The sequence below is a fragment of the Lolium perenne genome, chromosome 3 (assembly GCF_019359855.2).
Source record: "Lolium perenne isolate Kyuss_39 chromosome 3, Kyuss_2.0, whole genome shotgun sequence".
Taxonomy (NCBI): Eukaryota; Viridiplantae; Streptophyta; class Magnoliopsida; order Poales; family Poaceae; genus Lolium; species Lolium perenne.
The window spans coordinates 137,832,199-137,851,163 of NC_067246.2; the positions used below are offsets into that span (position 1 = coordinate 137,832,199).

The 18,965-nt window shown below is 45.4% G+C and overlaps 2 protein-coding genes and 1 long non-coding RNA gene across 4 annotated transcripts; 1 reads left to right on the top strand and 2 right to left on the bottom strand.

Moving 5' to 3' along the window:
* Positions 1-1,750: 1,750 nt before the first annotated feature.
* On the bottom strand, positions 1,751-4,059 carry LOC127342550 (L-type lectin-domain containing receptor kinase SIT2). Of its 2 annotated transcripts, XM_051368525.1 has the most exons (2): positions 3,929-4,059; positions 1,751-3,819 (listed from the first exon to the last, which is right to left on the bottom strand). In XM_051368525.1, exon 2 carries the CDS (start codon positions 3,624-3,626, stop codon positions 1,926-1,928), a length of 1,701 nt encoding a protein of 566 aa, XP_051224485.1. In that variant the 5' UTR covers positions 3,627-3,819; positions 3,929-4,059; the 3' UTR covers positions 1,751-1,925. The 2 variants fall into 2 exon arrangements, with proteins under 2 accessions (XP_051224485.1, XP_051224484.1); XM_051368524.1 differs by having other exon boundaries at positions 1,751-4,015.
* A 1,857-nt stretch (positions 4,060-5,916) lies between these two features.
* Positions 5,917-12,954, bottom strand: LOC127342551 (uncharacterized). Its single transcript, XM_051368526.2, has 4 exons — positions 10,825-12,954; positions 10,154-10,288; positions 8,831-8,902; positions 5,917-8,185 (listed from the first exon to the last, which is right to left on the bottom strand). The coding sequence occupies exons 1-4, from the start codon at positions 12,850-12,852 to the stop codon at positions 6,080-6,082; spliced, it is 4,341 nt and encodes a 1,446-aa protein (XP_051224486.2). The 5' UTR covers positions 12,853-12,954; the 3' UTR covers positions 5,917-6,079.
* Positions 12,955-15,572: 2,618 nt separating this feature from the next.
* Positions 15,573-16,895, top strand: LOC127342554 (uncharacterized). Its single transcript, XR_007876729.2, has 2 exons — positions 15,573-16,041; positions 16,179-16,895. It is a non-coding gene; the product is annotated as an uncharacterized lncRNA (long non-coding RNA).
* The last annotated feature ends 2,070 nt before the right edge of the window (positions 16,896-18,965 follow it).

Below are 18,965 nucleotides of genomic sequence, written 5' to 3' on the forward strand. Positions count from 1 at the left end.
TTTCCCGAAAAATGGATTCCCTGAAACCCTGGTTAGCCAGCAGAGATGATCGGGCACGACTTTCCCGAAAAGCCCTTATCGGGCTCTTCTTTCCTGAAAGGTTCGGTCGCCCTGCCAGGCGATATGCATGTTAGACTGGCGAATCTCGAGGCGAGTAGTCGGTGTACCTTTTCCCGATTAGTGCCTCCCCATTTGCCCACTTCATTACAAATGTGAGGAGATGTCACTTCCATAGTTACAGACGTGGAGGACATGTCGCTTCCACAACTTTTTATTCTTTCTAAGCGGTGTTCACTAAGAGGCATGCATACCGAGCAAACCTCTGTACATGCACCCACTTGCCCACCATAATTTTAGTTTTGTTGTGTTTACAAAGCTTGAGGAGTAGTACAATTCTCTTAAGTAGTAATAAATATTAAGAGATTAGCATGTTGGTATAAAGCAGCTGGCCATGCTAGTTTACACGTCTAAGGGCATTCACTATATAAAAAAACCACACCGTAAGATTTATGTAGTAATGCTTGTGATCTACCTTATACATAGTAAAAAAATCAAGAGTTATCCATAAGCTTACAGATGACCTTAATCTTTTGGATCGTCCATAAGCAATATAAAATATTTTTTCTATCCTTCATCTCTCATGCATGAGGGTACATCAATAGGACACCTGGATCTAATCTTATTGTTAATGTGCACTACATAGATAGTGGAGAATTTGACAAGATAAATGAGACCAAATTTATAGTTAAAATTCACCTTATACATAGGTGATGTCCTAACGCTTGATTAGCACTTGCATGAGCAAGCATCTGATTGCTTCTGCGTGCGGACCAACTGGGTTGGCCCTGCCAGACTAAACTTTGTCAGCGTAGACTTGTCCGACCGGTCTCAGCTGGGTCGGCCTATCCCGATTGGTCTCCACCTGCTCTGCCGCGGAGTCCGGCCTATGAAATGAGGGCAGCTGGAGAGGACTATCCTGAAAAAAATTCAGATTCGAGTATTATTCAGAGAATTAAGAAAAAAATGTATTATCAAAAAAATCGCCGCCCTAAACCACGGCCCAAGGAGAACGAGAACGGAGAATTTAGGAGATGGACGGCTAGGATCCTCGCTATCTCCGAACGGGTGTTGTTGGAAGTTCTCCGTAGATGCAAATACTTTCCTCGCCGGCGGCGGCTCCTCTCCCTTCGTCGGCCGTCGACCTCGTTTACCGGCTTCCCGGCACGGTGTATTGGCTCGCCTGAGTGCTTCGGTGCCCTACGCATGGCTGAGGGCCCGACGCTTTATTTCAGCGCGGTACGATCTGCCCATCGCTGCACGGCGGCGGTCCGCCAACCAGTGCCTCCTACCGGTGATGTACGCGACGGCCGCGCGCTCCTCGCCAGCGGGAAGAAATTCAGTGTAGTGGCCACACTGGGATCACGGAATTAAGGCTTCAACCGCGGCAACCTCCTCGGTCCAATTGGTATACTCCCATGGCCCTAAAGTTCCCATCTCCCGATTCCGTTCGAACTATGATTTCAATGTTAGGTTTAGTTTACGTGTTGGGTACCAGAAAATAGGCCCTAGATGTAATGTATAATCCTGAATTTAGTCCACGCAGGTCGTATTGAAGATCGATTAGCATACATGCAATTCAGGGTCTACATTGTCTATGCTAAACTAGCACAAAAAGATTGTTGATCAAAATTTAACTGTAATGCTGTTAGGTTCTAGTTGTACCATTTACGGATTAGCATGCGGCTTCTAATTTTTGGTTCTTCAGCTGATTATTGGATTCATATCCAACTATTACACATTTACACTCTCACTATATATCCTCCATGCTGCATTAAAATTAAAATATCTAATTGGATGTTCACCACATATAAAATACACAATAAACACCAGTAGCAATGCTAAGAAGTAAGAACTATGGATTCTTTTTATCTTCCTCCTGAGAGGCTTGACATCGTGCCCATGCTGGTTATAAGCTGCGGATATGACACGCCAGAAGGGTCAAATCCCCTGTTTTCCATCAAAGCTAACATGTTGAAGCTTATATCGGTTGGTGTGAACTCTGGTAGTGGCATCTCCCTGTTAAGGTATTGCATGACTTGATGCATACTAGGTCTTGCACTAGCAAATGGTTGTGAGCACAAAAGGCCAAGCTTTAGCACCAGGCATGCTTCATCTAAATCACATTCTCCTTGGAGCCTCTGGTCTATTGTCTCCACTAATAATCCTTTTTGCCAATTCTCAAGTACCCAATCAACCAACATAAATCGGTCTCCATGTGCATTCTGCTTGACAGGCTTTTGACCACAGGTGACCTCAAGAAGGAATATGCCAAAGGCAAAAACATCAGTAAGTGGAGACACCTTGCCCATGTGTACCAATTCTGGGGCTAGGTAACCCATGGTACCAACCACACGTGTGGTATGCGGGTCTGTACCATGATCATATGACTTTGCAAGGCCAAAGTCTCCTAGCCGTCCATTCATTTCGCTATCAAGAAGCACATTGCTTGCTTTGATATCTCTGTGGAGAACAACTTTATCCCACCTCTCATGGAGATAGAGCAAGCCACATGCAGCCCCTTTGATGACATGAAACCGCTTTGCCCAATTCAGTGAGGGTTCATCCTGCCCGCAATATAAGTACTTATCAAGACTACCATTTTCCATGTAGCTGTAGACCAATAGAAGTTCACCTTCTACCCTGCAATAGCCAAGTAATTGCACAAGATTGCGGTGTCGGAGGTGACCAATGCTAACAATCTCAGTAATGAATTCCTTTGTTCCTTGCTTTGACTCATGTGACAACCTCTTTACCGCAACCTCCAGTTTAGATTTTGGAAGCATGCCTTTATATACCTTACCAAATCCTCCTGCTCCGAGTAGGTTCTTATTCTTGAATCCATCTGTACTGAGGACCAAATCCTTGTATGAAAATCTATGTGGGCCAAACTCAATTTCCCAATCTTCCCGTAGCTCGCTATATGCGAATTTTCTTCGTGCAAATATAGTTACAATTGTCCCAGCAACAAATATGAATGCTGCAATGACTATTGGCAGAGCAATCTTCAAGACCTTTGAGCGATGCCTTGGCCCAACACGAGGTAACTTTGGCAACTTGCTTATGTCAATTGCTGGAGCACTTTTGCCCATGCTGAAGCTCCATCCGAGCATGAAATATCTTGAGTTGATTACACCAGTTGCAGATGAGAAACCAACATATGCCGTATGTGTGAGCACTGTTGATAGGTTGTAGATGACTGAAACTAGTGGTCTTAGAGGTTTGGCCATTTTGATGGGAGCTAAGGTTACATCGATCTGTGTTGCCCCTTCATCATACTGCACCCACACTTGCATCACCTCACGGCTAATGAGTGTCAAGTTCTTAAACATACCATTTTTGTTTTCGTAGAAGCCAGCATCCCGAGATTGCACAGAGTGGAGACTATTGATGTTGATGCCAACATGGTTGTCGCTAATGTCCTGAAACTCACTGTTTTGTATGGTGTCAAGCTCAACTGCAAAGATGTGATTGTTGGTGTTGCCGTTGTTTTGGTCATCGAGTAGCCCTAAGTACTGGGCTGGCAACGCACTGGAGAAACTCTTGTTTTTGGCCACAAAGAAGGCCATGCCATCAGCACCCTTCTCAGGGTAGGCAGAGATGATGCTGAAGACGAAAGTCACGGAAAAAGACTGCACGTTGCCGCTAGGCAACCTGCGGAATTGCAGAGGAGTTGGGTATAGTGCATGGCCTTTGATGTTAAAGGTGCCATTGGTTAGTTCAAGAAGTCCATCTGATCTGATTGTTGCAGCTCCATCGAGGCTAAGGTTAGCTTGGGCGAATCCAGAGTAGACAAACTGGTCATCAGCAATGGTGAAGGATGCAAAGTTAAGGCCAAGGAAAAGAAGTTGGCATAGAATCGAACACTTACATTTCTTGTTAGGCATGGCTGTAACTTGTGACATCTCCATAAAGATGAAACAATAAGGAGTTCTGTAAGTTATCTGTGCACGATGGTTTGCAGCTAGCCAGATATTATGTACCTCTAGTAGTCTTTGTTGTTGATATGTGTACACAAAATGGGAGATTGACTTGGCAGCTATTCATCTAGTCATGACTTGCAAGTTGGTATTTCTCATCCACATGACATTTGGTCAGAGTCACTATCAATAGTTGATGAAACCGGCGGGATTAATTACTTGTTCAACTTGATCAGATGATTTTCCGAAAAGGTCTAATATTATGAGAAATATCTATATTATTTTTGTATTCTAGTAATCAAATACGACTGCTCCGATTGGTCCTTGCTACTAGACCGTGTAAAATTTACTTAATTAAGGGGCATTTGTGATTCACCTTCTTGGAAATATTAGTGTTCTTTTGGTCACAACTAATGTGAACTACGCAAAAAGAAATCAATATTTACTTCTGTAGTTAGATTTTGTCAGCTAAATTTTCCAGTCAAGTGCTCACTAGGATTCAACGTGTCAAGGTCGAGTGTGGAATTCAGAAAACTCATGTGGTCTATTGTGTCACTGAAGACTAGTTCTGGTCAATGGAAGTTAACTTTGTGATTTCCAATATCCACATGTGTCCCAATCATTTGGAAGTTTCAAGAAATGCATTTACTGCAGTCACGTTCAATTGTCATATGTAGTCACTTTCACTGAAGTCACACTGACCATGCCTGCATTTCGTGTTGAGTTGGGTATCATCGTCTCGAGTTATGTGGTCTGATATTAATTTCTGAAAGATAACGAGATTTCCTGTGACGGGACCACCACATAGGGGAACCTAATGAGCACATGAGCAGTGAGAAAGGTAAACTAAACTAGATAAACAGTCATAAAGCAGTGCAAGTGGCTAAATACTACCTCCGTTCCAATGAATAAGGCTTTTCAAAAAAAAAAGTCAAGCTACGCAAAATTTGACCAAACTTTTAAAAAAATCTATCAACAAGTATGATACTCTATAGATACCATATGAAAATATATTTCAAGATGTATCTAATGATACTGGTTTTGTCTTTTCCATTTTTTTGTAAAAACTTGGTCAAACTTTGGATGGTATGACTTTCTAAAAATAATATAAGCCTTATTCATTGGAATGGAGGTTAGTGGTGTTAAGTGTATCCTGTCAATCTAAATTCTAGCACTAATACCAATGATGTTTGTTTTGTAAGTTATCATGTGCACACAAGTGGAGAATCATCATTGACTCTTTCTTATTCCAAAATATATTCATTAGAACTCATTTGATTTGTGCAGTAATTTTTCTATTTGAGAGAACTCAAATATGTTAATACCATGAAGAACTCTACCATGTCAAGGGCAAGTAGGTTGGCAGGGAAACTTTCTAATTCTTATTGCTGCAGAACACAATGTCTCTTCTTTTTTATTAAGATATATATCTTTTTGGAACAGTAGGTCTTAAGCTTATTTTACATGTGATACCTTGGACTCTTAACTCTTTGTTACTTGAGTAGAAGTCACAACTATGTCTTCAACCATACAAAGGGATGGGAATGGAGCAAGATATATTTAGAACAACAAAATTATGATCTAATTTCTAGTTTTAAACCTTTTATTTAAGGAATTAGCACCCTAGCTCTAGACTTGTTCTAACCTGAATATCACCCTGGGCTTGACAAAATCCTACCTAAAGTCCCCAAGAAAACCAAGTTCTAACAGTTTTAGAGACAAAACAACCTCCTAATAGAGAGATGTTTTCGTGGGGACAAATTTGGACTTTCTTGGTTGCCAAGGAGGAAGGAGCGCCTTGGGGCGCAGCTGTTCCTATGGTTATGGACGTGGCTGCAGGCTTGGGCCTGCGGCTGTAGTGCTGACCCCTCTATAAGCCTCTATAACAAAACAAAAAAGATAACTCCTATAGAACAGTTTCAGTGGATTGCCATTTCCATTTATTTTTGTGCTCCTCTTTGATTCGATTGTTTTTGTACATCATTTGTATACATGACCTGTGTAATTTCAAAATAAAAACAACTATTGTCTGCCCTCCAGTTGCAATATATGAGCAAGGACATACATAAATACAAATATTGAAGGAAATGTGTCCCATCTACTCATCTCCCGCTTGAGAGGCTAGATATCGTTCCAAAGCTTGTTGCTGATGAATGATGTGATGCGATGCAAGGGTTGAACCTTTCGTTCTGCATCAAGGCCAACATACATAAGCTTAAATGTGTTGGCATTAACTCCGGTAATGGCATGTCCTTGTTGAGGTACTGCATGACTTGCCTCATAGTTGGCCTTACATTTGTAAATGGGTGAGAGCATAATAATCCCAGATTTAGTGCTAAGCGTGCTTCATCAATATCATATTCGCCTTGAAGCTTGATATCCACTGTATCAGTGAGAGACCCTTTATGCCAATGTTCAATCACCCAGTCCACTAACATGAGGTGCATATCTGTGTCTTTGTTGATAGGCTTTGTCCCACAGGTGACCTCAAGAATGAACATGCCAAAGGCGTATACATCGGTAAGAGGGGTTGCTTTGCCGGTGCGTGCAAGCTCTGGAGCTAGATACCCTATGGTGCCAACAACCTGTGTGGCCTCTGGATCACTTCCATGGTCGTACAACCTTGCGAGACCAAAGTCACCTATTCGCCCATTGATCTCATTGTCGAGAAGCACATTGCTTGCCTTAATGTCTCGATGTATGATAACTTTCTCACATTCCTCATGAAGATAGAGTAAACCGTGTGCTACTCCTTTGATAATTTTAAACCTCTGACCCCAATCCAAAGTAGCCTTTCCCTCTTTACCATATAGGTATTTATCCAGGCTTCCATTTGGCATATAATCATATACTAATAGAAGTTCACCTTTTCGGCGGCAATATCCCAGTAAATGCACGAGATTGCGGTGTTGAAGGTGACCTATGCTAATAATCTCTGCGATGAATTCCTTAATTCCTTGATTTGAGTTGTGTGCCACCTTCTTGACAGCAATATCAAATCTGGATACTGGGAGCACCCCTTTGAAAACACTTCCAAACCCTCCACTGCCAAGTAGATTTTTATCTTTAAAACCTTCTGTGGCATCAAACAGATCCTTGTATGAGAATCGGTGTGGCCCATACTCAACCTCCCAATCTTCATGGAGTTCAGCATACCTTAGATTCTTCCGCACAAGTAGAAAAATGGTAGTTCCGGCTACAAAGAGGAGGACCACAATTGCTACCGGTAAAATTATCTGCAATGCCTTGGACTGAGCCTTTTGACCAAGACGAGGCAGCTTAGGCAGTTTGGTAGTGTCAATGGGTGGAGGGAGAGTATTCATGCCAAAACTCCAGCCAAGCACATAGTGTTGTGCAGTGACTGTGCCTGTAGAGGATGAGAAGCCAACATATGCAGGGCTGGTGAGCACCATCGACAGATTATAAGTGGTAGAGATCAGTGGCCTCACAGACTTTGCCACTCTGAAGGGAGCCATGGTTACATTGATTTGTGTGGCCTCTGCATCATAGTCCACCCACACTTGCATCACCTTGTGGCTAATGAGTACCAATCTCTGAAAGATAGCACTTTTGTCATCATAATAGCCAGCATCATGGGATTCTAAGGAGTGGAGATTGTTGATGTTGATGCCAATATGATTGTCATTGATGTCTTGTAAATCATAGTTTTTGACAGTGTCGAGCTCAATTGCAAAGATGTGGTTGCTTGTGGCGCCATTATTCTGGTCGTTGAAGAGTCCCAAGTACTGGGTTGGGTATGCACCTGAGAAATTATTGTTTGGTGCAATGAAAAATGCAAGGCCGTGGCCACTCAAGTCAGGGTAGGCGGAGAGGATGGCAAACACAAACGATAAAGAGAAAGACTGCACCGTGCCATTGGGCGTTCCGTGGAAGCGAAGGGGAGTGGGATGAAATGCGTGGCCTTTCTGCCGGACTGTACCATTTGTCAGCTCAAGAAGGCCGCTTGGTGTGATGTTAGCAGCACCATCAAGAGTAAGGTTGCTGCCATTGAAGCCAGAGTAGACGAATTGGTCATCCCCACTACCAGTAATGCACACAGCAAGGCTAAGGCCCATGAGCAGGCTGAAGAACACAATCCTTTTGCTAGGCATGTTTACAACTGTGTTTTGTGGATCCTGCAGTGTGGATTTTTTTTGGCGCAGTTGAATGCATTTGTTTGTCTGTTTACAATCTGCAGTGGAGCTGGGCTACTTGTAGTTGCTTAGGCATGTCCTTGTCCAAGTCTTCTCATACTTGTCCGTATACCATTTCTTGTTGCTTTGCTTTCTACTCTGGAAATATGCAGCAAGTAATGTTGAAAATGAGTTTTCCCTCAAAATGAAATAGGTGAAAAGAAACGAACTTTACTCAAAAGGAGTTTTTTGGCCCAGGTTCCCAATAAATTAACTAAGCCGACCAATATCAGCAACTGTATGTGTATGAGTGATTGTAGTGTTAGTTTGGCTTCATGCATAAATTTGGTTTTGTTTAAGTATGGCAATAAATTTGAGGCTGACTATGTTGAAATTGCAGATAATTTTAGCATCCGTCGCATCATTTAGTTGGTAACTGTTTCTTTCAGTTAAGAAAAGTTTTCCATTAATGGCTACAGATAGTCAAACCGTCTATTTTGGTTTCAGTCTTGCAGGCAACAGGTGGTAGGATCAAAATATTGGCCAGTGGGCAAAGGACTGAAGCTCTGGGTCCAAGAGAATAATCACAACGGAGGCGTGAACATACAGATGACAAGCTATAATCTTCTGAATTTGGAACGTTTCAGACAGTCTATGATGCTGACATCCCTGACCAGGTAGTAGAATTTATTGATGATACAAACGTGACAGTACAGGTACCTTGTCTGACAAGTTCTTAGCACCTTGATGGCTTTCTATTGTTCTGCTGCTGCTTACTTGTCGCATGTGATCCTGGACAAACATAAATTGATATGGTAGTTATCTTTGAACACGAAGTGACTCGGTACTGATTGAAAGCAACTATTTAAGGCTTTTCGGTAAATAGGATGGTGTCATTGTGGTAGAAATGGTAGCTCACTAGTTGCAAGAAGTATCTATCTAAATTTTGGTTTCAGTTAATTTAGTCAGGTTTCAGTTCATCGTAAGCTAGGGCCGGATTTCTTTTCCATTATGTGGCCAGGCCTAAAACCCCCGCTCAAGAACCAAGAGACAGCCCATGATGCCCCGGCTGGCCCAAGAGAGGCTGCCAACTAGGACTAGGGGTAAGTCATTAGTTGTTTTTATATCAGGATTTGGTTTGTTTCGAATTTTTTTATTTATGTTTGCTATTTTATCTTAGCGGCAGAGCACTGAGTTGTAGTGTTCGATATATAATGGACAGCACATGGGATAAATGAAGCAAGCAGGGAAAACCAAAATCCAGTCACCCTTCTCCTGCACGGGCATTGAGGCTGCATCAGCCTCGCTTCTCTATTGAGGTCAGCCTACTACTCTGCTAATCTTCTAAGCTATTGGCCTGCCGAGATAAACATGCACAAAGAGGACGGTATGAGAGGCACAATATAAGTTGAGAAGGAAGGGATATATACTTCAATAGGGATATATGCCCGTGGATCTGATCTGTGTGAGACCTAGCATGCCCTTTTTCCCAAGAAAATGGTAAACCTTTGTGTCTTGAGGTATTGAAAAGGTAGAGTTTAGTTTAAGTGAGGCCGGGTACAACATAACGCGAGACCACCATCAAAAGCTGCTGGACAGGGTTAGAACATGCACCTGAAACTTGCTCGCGTCGCAGGACTCTATGCACCTGTTGAAGCCTCTACCACCAAAAAGCCGACGGCCTTATTTGCAGCGAGTCTCCATTCACCTCACCCCCAGTGAGTTGGCTAGATCTGGTATGACCCAAACAACAGAGGTGAGGTCGCCCTAGCCGATGTCGTAGCAAACAATCCAAACAGCTGGATTAGGCCTGCCAATTGCTCCAAGATGCAAACAGCCCACCAAGGACCAACACCGCATTGGTGGCAGACTCTAACATCGCCCTTGACATGGAAGGCATGCCGTCAAATCTAAGTTATTTAGTTTTAAAGTTTTGCTCAAAATTTGTCTTGTGGATGTTGAAGATGACTTAGAAGTGCTATCCACCGAGGAGTTCCCTGCCAAACGAAAGCTCCCTGTCCAGCCGGTGAGCTCCCAAGGAACCTGTTTGCTGGAGTCAGGCTCATGCTCTCGGGATCCAGTGAGCCACGAGTCAGGAAGCAGTCTGCTGGCTAGTGGGTCCAGATCAGCGATGGCAACTCCAGATAATTGGCACGCCACCAGCGCACTGACGACAACCTAAACAGCAGCCCAACATCACTGATGATCAGGCAACAAGGCAGACAACTGTAGCCGGCCGCGAAGCAGATCTGGAGCATGGCGAGGCCACCATGGCTCCGCCATCGATGTCAGAGCCAGAGGCCAGCTCTCCACACACAGGAGGGAGCAAGGTCGCCAAGAAATGCTACACCACCGCCCAACTGCAGACACGTTAAACCTAGAGAGATCACGCCAGCGACCAGGAGAGTGCAGCACCTCCAAGGCGGGAGTGCAGTCCACCACCTTTGGCGTTGGAGCTTATCAGCACTGCCGCGTGACAAGCCGGTAACCCTACACAGGCGGAAAGGGCAGATAGAGGGTTAATCCAGCAAGGAACGGAAGCACGAGAGGCCGGTAGAGTTGTTGGATCTCCTCCGGAGTAAAACATAGTTGAAAGCACTTTCGATTAAATTGAGCAATCTACAATTGATGAAGTAACACATATGTACAGGTAGACCTAGCAAGGCTGCCTCTATGGACAGCTATGTGGCAACTAAGAAGTTCAATCATATTTTATTCTCCATCTGAGATGCTAGGTGTTCTTGAGCCCATGTTTCTTGCTGACAGGTACTCCACGGGGTATCGAACTCTTCTTTCTGCATAAATGCTACCGAGCTGTAGCTGAAGTTGGTTGGTGTCAACTCTGGCAGTGGAATATCACCATCAAGGTATTGCATGACCTGCCGCATGGTAGGCCTTGTGTTGGGGATCGGTTGTGAGCACATCAGCCCAAGCATCAGAACTAGGCATGCCTCATCGGCATTATAGTCACTCTTCATCCTTAGATCCACCGTTTCCTTGAGTGATCCTCTATGCCAGTGCTCGAGAACCACATCGACTAACAACCTTGGTCTATGTTGTGAGCTGTTGCTGATTGGCCTTCGCCCACAGGTGACCTCAAGAAGGAACACGCCAAAGGCATATACATCTGTGAGAGGGGATACTCTTCCTGTGAATGCTAGCTCCGGAGCTAGATACCCCAAGGTCCCAACAAGTTTTGTGGTGATTAGTGGGTCGGTACCATGGTCATGTAATCTTGCAAGGCCAAAGTCACCTAGGCGTCCGTTCATTTCATTATCAAGGAGGACATTACTTGCTTTGATGTCTCGGTGGATGACAACCCGCTCGCACTTCTCATGGAGGTGTAATAGGCCAGAAGCCACATCTTTGATAATGTGAAACCTCTGAGCCCAATGTAAAATGGGTTTCCCTTCCTCGCTGTATAGATACTTATCAAGACTACCATTTGACATGTAGTCATAGACCAGGAGGAGCTCTCCCTTACGTCGGCAATAACCGAGTAACTGAGCGAGGTTGCGGTGCCGTAAATGGCCAATACTAACAACTTCAGAGATGAACTCTTTTATACCTTGGCTTGAATCGTGGGACACCCTTTTCACGGCGACCTCCCATTTGGAGGTTGGCAGCACTCCTTTGTACACCTTCCCAAACCCTCCCGTGCCGAGTATATGCTTATTCTTGAATCCTTCTGTAGCTTTGAATAGATCCTTGTAGGAGAACCGGTGAGGCCCAAACTCAACCTCCCAATCTTCTCTCAACTCAGCAAAAGAGAGCTTCCTCCGGATGAGAAGAATTACTGCCGTGCATGTAGCAATAAATAGTGATGCGGTGGCTATTGGCCATACAATATTTAACACCTTTGGCGAAGTCTTACGGCTAGAACAAGGTAGCTCAGGCAACTTGTCAATGTCAATGGATGGAGCAGAAGTGTTAAGGGCGAAGCTCCAACCAAGAACATAGAACCATGAACTGAGTGGGCCAGTTGCGGCTGAGAAACCAATATATGCTTGATCAGTTAGCACAGCTGAAAGGTTGTGAGTGACTGAGAGTAGTGGCCTTGCAGGTTTAGCCATTACAGTGGGAGCTAAAGTGACATTGATCTGTGTAGTCTCTCCGTCATACTCCACCCAAACCTGCATAAGCTTGCAGCCGCAGAGAGTCAGGTTTTTGAAGCCGCCACCGTCTTCATCGTCATAGAAGCCAGCTTGATGGGACTGAATGGAGTTGAGGCTGTTGATGTCAATGCCGATGTGGTTGCCATTGATATCTTGTAGTTCCAAGTTTTGAGCAGTGTCGAGCTCCACTGCAAACATGTGATTTCTGGTGTCGTTGTCACTCTTGCTGTTGAGGAGGCCCATGTACTGAGCTGACATGGCATCTGAGAAATTCTGATCTGGGCTGATGAAGAAGGCCATGCCATCGGTGCTTGCTTCTGAGTAGGCAGAGGCGATGCTGAACACAAAGGCAACTGAAAAGGACTGTACTGTGCCATTGAGTGACTTCTTGAACTGAAATGGAGTTGGGTAAAACGCATGGCCTTTGGTATTTGCCACGTTGTTCGTCAGCTCGAGGAGTCCTTCGGGGGTAACTCTGGCAGCTCCATCAAGGGTGAGGCTGGTGTTTCCGGCACCAGTGAAGCCGGAGTAGGCAAAATGGTCTTCACCGGCACAGAAAGGTACAAGTTTGAGGGTAAGACAGATCTGGGAGAAAACTAGAAGGAAGAGCACAGGTAGATGGACCATCTGAACGATGATCCAGAGGCAAAGTATTTCGAAGGGGAAGAACAAGTGAGCAAGGAAGCAAAAGACAGACTTTTCTCTTGCCCTACACACATGGTAAATGACTTGCCGTGGGCAGTTTATAGTTAGTTCATTGGGCTTGTTATTAGCTATGTCAAGGTGGCCAATGACTTGCCAGTCAATGCCGGAGTATTGTACTTTGTTTTTTTCCTGATGGATCACTGTCTGATTTTTTTTTTTTTTTTTGCGAAGATCACTGTCTGCAGTTCGATGGTGTTACATGCCAACAATATCCTTTTGTTTTCATGTGTGTTCATAGAAAAGAAAACCTCTTCTGGAATACGACTTCATCTTTTCTTAAGAAAACTTCGTATTCATCCATTTGTCCTTGCTTAATCCATGTTTTTTTTTTTGCAAAACCTTAATATTATGAGATTCGTTGTGTTTTTGGTTGAAGGGTGGTGAAGCTGACACAATAATATGGGTTAACCTGTCTACCAGTTGGCTACATGGACAATTACGTCAGTCATCATCAATCCGTCTTTGGGGAACTATCTCATTGGACACTTTAGAATAAATTTTACTTTCTACAAATCATAATCTCTACTAATAAGTTACGGATCGGTGGTGTTGGTAGGTCAAAAAAACCGGTTTAATTTTCGTCCGTCAAAAAAACCTGTAAAAAACCCCAGATCTATCAGCCCGTAAAAACAAAAACGGATCCGGCCAGATTGCTCGCCCTTCCAGTTCGTAATCGTAAATCAAAACCTGAACCGGAGTTGGTCTTACGTACAATATCGTTTGGTACCACACAAAAACCGGATGGATCTGCCCTGCTATGTTTGGTCTGTTCAAAAAAACCGTTGGTTTATTTATTTACATTGGATTGCCACCGCCAAGTGACTTACCGGCTTGATTTTTCTCCTCCCCTGCCTCACAGTTTTCTCTCTTCCCCTCGTTCTCTATTCTTTCTCCCGTGCTCGCCCGGCAGATCCTCTATGGCTTCCGGCGACTACGGCAGGACGGCCGTCACCTCGATCTCCGGCAACCAGAAACCACCTCATCCCCCCGCCGGTGAAACGGGACTGCATAGGCCCCAAACATCTCTGCCCCCGAGCTATAGGCCCTCTCGCAACCGCGGACAGAACCGCCATGGCCACCAAGCACCTCCGGCCGCGATCACCTCGATCTCCGGCAACCGGCGACCTAATCCTCCTCCGTACGGTGGAACGGTACCGCGGAAGCCCCAAGCCTCTCCACCCCGAGCTCAAGGCCCTCTCGCGGCTGAGTAGCCGTCCTTGATTTCATCCCCCCGCTCCACATCGCCCAAGGGAGGAAAGAACACGTCGGCCGCTCCACTCCCATCATCCTCACCAAGAACGCCTCTGGATCTTCCAGCTCGCATGGGCCGCTCCACGCTCATCATCCTCACCAAAAATGCCACTGGAGCTTGGAGCAGATTCACATGGCCTAAACCCCGATCTTCTACGATTTGTTTAGTTCTGCATCTTCTGAACCGTCTTTCTAGATGTTATCGTTGTTCTGATTTTCGTCCGTTTGCTCTACCGGTCTGCCCCTCGATGTTGCTTTGCCTGTGGGGGCTCTCTCTGTTTCCCCTGTGCGTGAAAGCAAGCAACAACAACATCATCATGACTTTTTTGCCATTGATTAATTAACATGGCAATATGGCCAGCTTTTAGATAGATCGGTGGTTCATTGGAAATGCATAATCAGACGGTTTAATAAGTTGACAGTTCAGCTATCTGAAGAACCAAAAACGATCTAAAACAATGAGTTGAGCTTAGCTGATGTAGCTCCTTCAAACTGAAAATGAGGGCATTTACAATTTGTAAGTGTTTCTTGAAGTGCATTTTATTAGCCATTGTCTTACTTTATAAAAAGTAGAACCACATGCTTCAATATTTGATCCCCTACGTATACCATCTCCAGTCATAATCCTTTATCAAAACCATAATTGTTTGTGAAAGAAACTTGAGAAGCTTGTTGTCATAGCCGCAACTATATTTAAAAAATTATACCAAAATAATAAGTGGAAATTTTTAAATTTTAAACTAGGAAAAAATTGGGACCATAAGCACGCCTATATTCACAATCATGTATGTATGAATCATAATTGTTTGTGAAAGAAACTTGAGAAGCTTGTTGTGATAGCCGCAACTATATGTGCGGCAACACAATCATGGACGACGCGTATGTAGGTTAAATTCAAAAATTATCGACGTGGTTAAGATTTTTGCTCCATAACAATGCATGAGTTTTTAAAAATTTATGACCCGATGCAACGCCACAGATAATTTTCCTATGTATATCTATATATACCAAATAATAAATAAAATAAGGTTTTTCTGACATTTTTGTCCTACTAGAAATTGTACCTAAAGTTCCCACTATTGCCACCCTTAAGCCACATAGTGGTTCGATTTTGTTATTATTATCGTTAGAAAACCAGATGTGTTGTTCGACCGGATCCAAGAGAAATTCTATAACATTTGCCATCTACATATTTGATTAATTCTTACTACATGGCTTTATTATTTATATATGATTAATATTTATTTCTTCGACCTATGCGATGAAAAAAAACGTAACAATGCGCGAACATTCAACTAGGAAAACTATAAGCGAAAGCAAACATGAGGAGTGCATAGTGGTTACTAGAGAGGGAGAACAAGAGGAAGATGCACATGCGATATTTGGTAAATTCTTATTATCATTTCAGTAATTATTATGAAGTATCATATTGTTTTGGAGTGGATATTATGTATTGTTTTGTAAACTTTTTAGTGTATTAATATGGAGTGAGATTTGATTACCGATGGGGCCGCCGGTGTCTCGAGCCAGAGCAGTGAAAGGTGTATTCCAAGAGAAAAAAAAATCTATTTTTAAGCAATTGAGTATATATTACTAAATGGACGCATATTGTTTATAAATAACTGAATTCAATTTTCACATGTGTAAATTATGTCTCCGTAGCAACGCACGGGCTTTGTGCTAGTTAGAACAAAAGATCAATGGCAATTCGTCCAAATCAACTGACCATAAGAAAAATGTAGCTGGACTGACTTTGTGCTACATTTCTCTTTGAAAAAAGCACACACCAAGAGGGCAAGAAGGCAGAGGTGATAGTGATGTGAGGAGGAAGAGGTCCTCTTCAGTTTACTCAGTCCGCTGGTATGGAGTACATTCTTATCCAGTTTCACAGTCCACCGCACATGCGTTGTTGACCTGAGATTGCTAGTTGCTCTTGAAGTCTCCTTTTGTTCAGTTCCATTGACAGTGACCTTGATGGACTAATGTTTGGATGGCAGGTATATTTTAATAGACAGAACCTTGCTTGTCTGTGTTCTGTGACACGCAGGTTGTAGGAATATCGCTCAGTTTTGGCTTTGGTTCATGTCTTGGCCATTTTGTTTTCATTTCTTTCATTCTGTGAATGAACATTTGCAGGAGCTCCGCCCTTCAACTTGGGAGAGAGGAAAAATGTCACAACAGTCTTGTTAACAGGTACTGAAAGCATGGGTTTCCACTTCGATGAAAGATATTTCCGTGGCTCGCAACTAGAAGATGTTGGCTGCTGACTGCTTTGTCAGAAATGGACTTCCTTGTAATGTGGAATGCGTGTTCTGTTATTCGGTCAAGCAAGGAACGAAGATGCTGACCACCTCCTGGTGGAATGAAGCCATAATCTGGAGCAGACTCTGCATAAATAGCCACGAGGAAAGCAATTTGCTCGGACTTCATCGATCGGTAGTGAAAAATCATTGTATTTCTTTGCAATTTTGAAGGTGTCTCAGAAGGAGACATTCAGAAAGCATGCGTTTATGCTGTTTTGGGGTACATATATGTTGTTGAAATTGAACAACGGATGATTAGGGATTGTCTCGAGTGACGTGATTGATTAGTGAGTATTTAGTCATGGTGTGTACGCCGGCCTTGCGACTAAGGTCACCGCACACACGATAGCTGACACCACGATGTTTTTTTTGAGTAAATTGGGTTGCCTCGTGGGAGCGCGTCTTAGAGCATTTCCAGCCGCATCCCCAAACCGCGCCGGATTGAGCGTTTGGGAGACTTGTTTTGTTCGTGCCGCCTTTGGGGGACGTCGCTTCCCAGCCGCGTCCCCCAAACGCCGCCCCCAATCAGGAATTCAAATTGTTGCATTCAAAAGAGATCGTTCCCGCCGAATCGTCGCGATCAGAGTAGCGGCGATCAAAGTACTAGGCGCGCGATCATATTACAGACCATAGTGCATGCTAAATTAGAAGAAGGGGTTGGTCGATGGCGACGTATCCTGAGTCGACGCAGGCCCGTCGATCACGATGACCTCGTCGCGATCTGCCTGGTGCTGTGCATGCTCCGTCTGCTCCGCCGCTGTCGCGTAGGCCGACGATGGTGTAGCAGTCCAAGACGCGTCAGCCGGCTCTTGCGTCGCGGTTGTTGCCGCTGCCGCTTTCTGGGCCGCAGCGTCGGCTGCCGCCATTTTGGCTTCGATGTCGTCGAGGATCTGGCCTTTGAAGAAGTTGTGCGCCGCCCGCGTCCGGGGAGACATTCCCTCTGTCGACGCTCTCAGCAGGGACATGTCGTCCCTGCGTTTCTTGAGCTCCAACTTCTCCTCTTGCCTCCTGAGCAGCTCCGCCCACCTTTCGTCGGTCTTTTTGTCGCGGGAGAGAAAGGTCGAGGAGACGTCCACGAGACGTCCACGAGGCATTTCGTGATCGACGCCTGGGTCTTCTCACACGACGCGGCGTCGGCCAAGGCGGCCTTGGCAGCCTTGTTGCCAGTAGGACGCCCTGCCGATGTTGCCAGCGGCGCGTCCAGATCAATGGCGTCCTTCCCCTTGGACAGCGACAGGCGCGTCAACCGCCATTTCTCGTTTCCTTTGAGCTTGGTATAGCAATGCATCAGCGCGAACGCCTTATGCCCATCCGAGTTCCTTGCGTAAACCTCCATGGCCCTATCAAACTAGCCAAAGGAAGCGGAATCATTTCATCGAACACAATATAGGCGCTACAGATTATGGAAGAAAGAGTCGTACCATTTGGGAGAGGTCGGCGCCGCTCTCGGCTCTGGTCAGTAAGTCCTGATGGTATCCATGGAAGGAGTTCACCGATGCCTGGATGATGGCCCATCGCGTCGACATTGCCTTTTGGCTCCTCTTCATTGTCACTTTGTTGTAGTCGCTCTTGATGAGCTTGCGCTCATCGAACTCGGCCTTGATTCTCGCCCAATACTTCCCGTATTTTTGGTTGGCGCCGATGATGGAGTCATGGCTCACCGTCGCCCACGACTCGCACAGACAAAGATCCTCCAAAACCGTCCACTTGGGGCCTCGTGTGCCCGACGCCTTCTTCTTCTTTTTCTTCTTCACGCCATCAGCGTCTACCTCCACGAGATCATCGTCACCGGCACCCTCCTCGTCTTCTTCCTCGCCGCCCTCTTCGTCCTCGTTGTCTTCCTCGTCCTCCACCCCCTCCTCTTCATCGTCCTCCTCGTCCTCACCCCCGCCCTCTTCCTCAGCACCCTCAACACCGGCACCGTCGAATTCGAGCGGCCCCCTGCGGCCAGTGAAAGGGTCGCCGTCCGCACCGGGTCCTGGCTCGCGCTGCTCGTACGCCGGGGAGTAGAGGTTGTTGGGGTTGAAGCCGCCATCCGGCAGCGCATCCTGGTAGTGTGGCGACAAGTTAGGCGTCACGCACCCGGGAGTGACGGAGGGGCCGTCGTTGTAGAAGGCGGATGACGACGGAGAGAACACTCCCGGAACGTACATCGGCACGTTCGTACTATATGGGCTCGCGTTGGTGGCGGCGAGACACCCGACCATTAAGTGCTGGTGCTGGCGCGCCACCAGAGCCTTCTTCTCCTGCTCCGCCGCCCTCCGTCCTTTCCGCCCCGCCGTCGACATCTTCCGGCGCAGACAGTCTTGATGCCACTGATCATCGGTCCATCCTTCCGGCTTCTTCTTTGGAGACGGCGCCTTCCGCGGCTTCGCGAACGGCGCTTTCGCCCCTTTCGTCGCATTGCCCGGCGGCTTCTTGGCCGCTTTCTTGGCCATCTTCTTGGGGGCTACCGGCGGCGTCATGGAATGGGGAGAGGGT

What these genes read in the sequence shown, in the direction of transcription:
- LOC127342550 (XM_051368524.1), bottom strand. Translation starts at nt 3,968, where the DNA reads ATGGAGATGTCACAAGTTACAGCCATGCCTAACAAGAAATGTAAGTGT.
- LOC127342551 (XM_051368526.2), bottom strand. Translation starts at nt 12,852, where the DNA reads ATGGTCCATCTACCTGTGCTCTTCCTTCTAGTTTTCTCCCAGATCTGT. An exon ending in TAGCATCTCAGATGGAGAAT is followed by an intron (nt 10,289 to 10,824) that starts AAAATATGATTG and finishes GCTGCTGTTTAG; the next exon opens with GTTGTCGTCAGTGCGCTGGT. An exon ending in AGCCTGACTCCAGCAAACAG is followed by an intron (nt 8,903 to 10,153) that starts GTTCCTTGGGAG and finishes ATGTTTGTCCAG; the next exon opens with GATCACATGCGACAAGTAAG.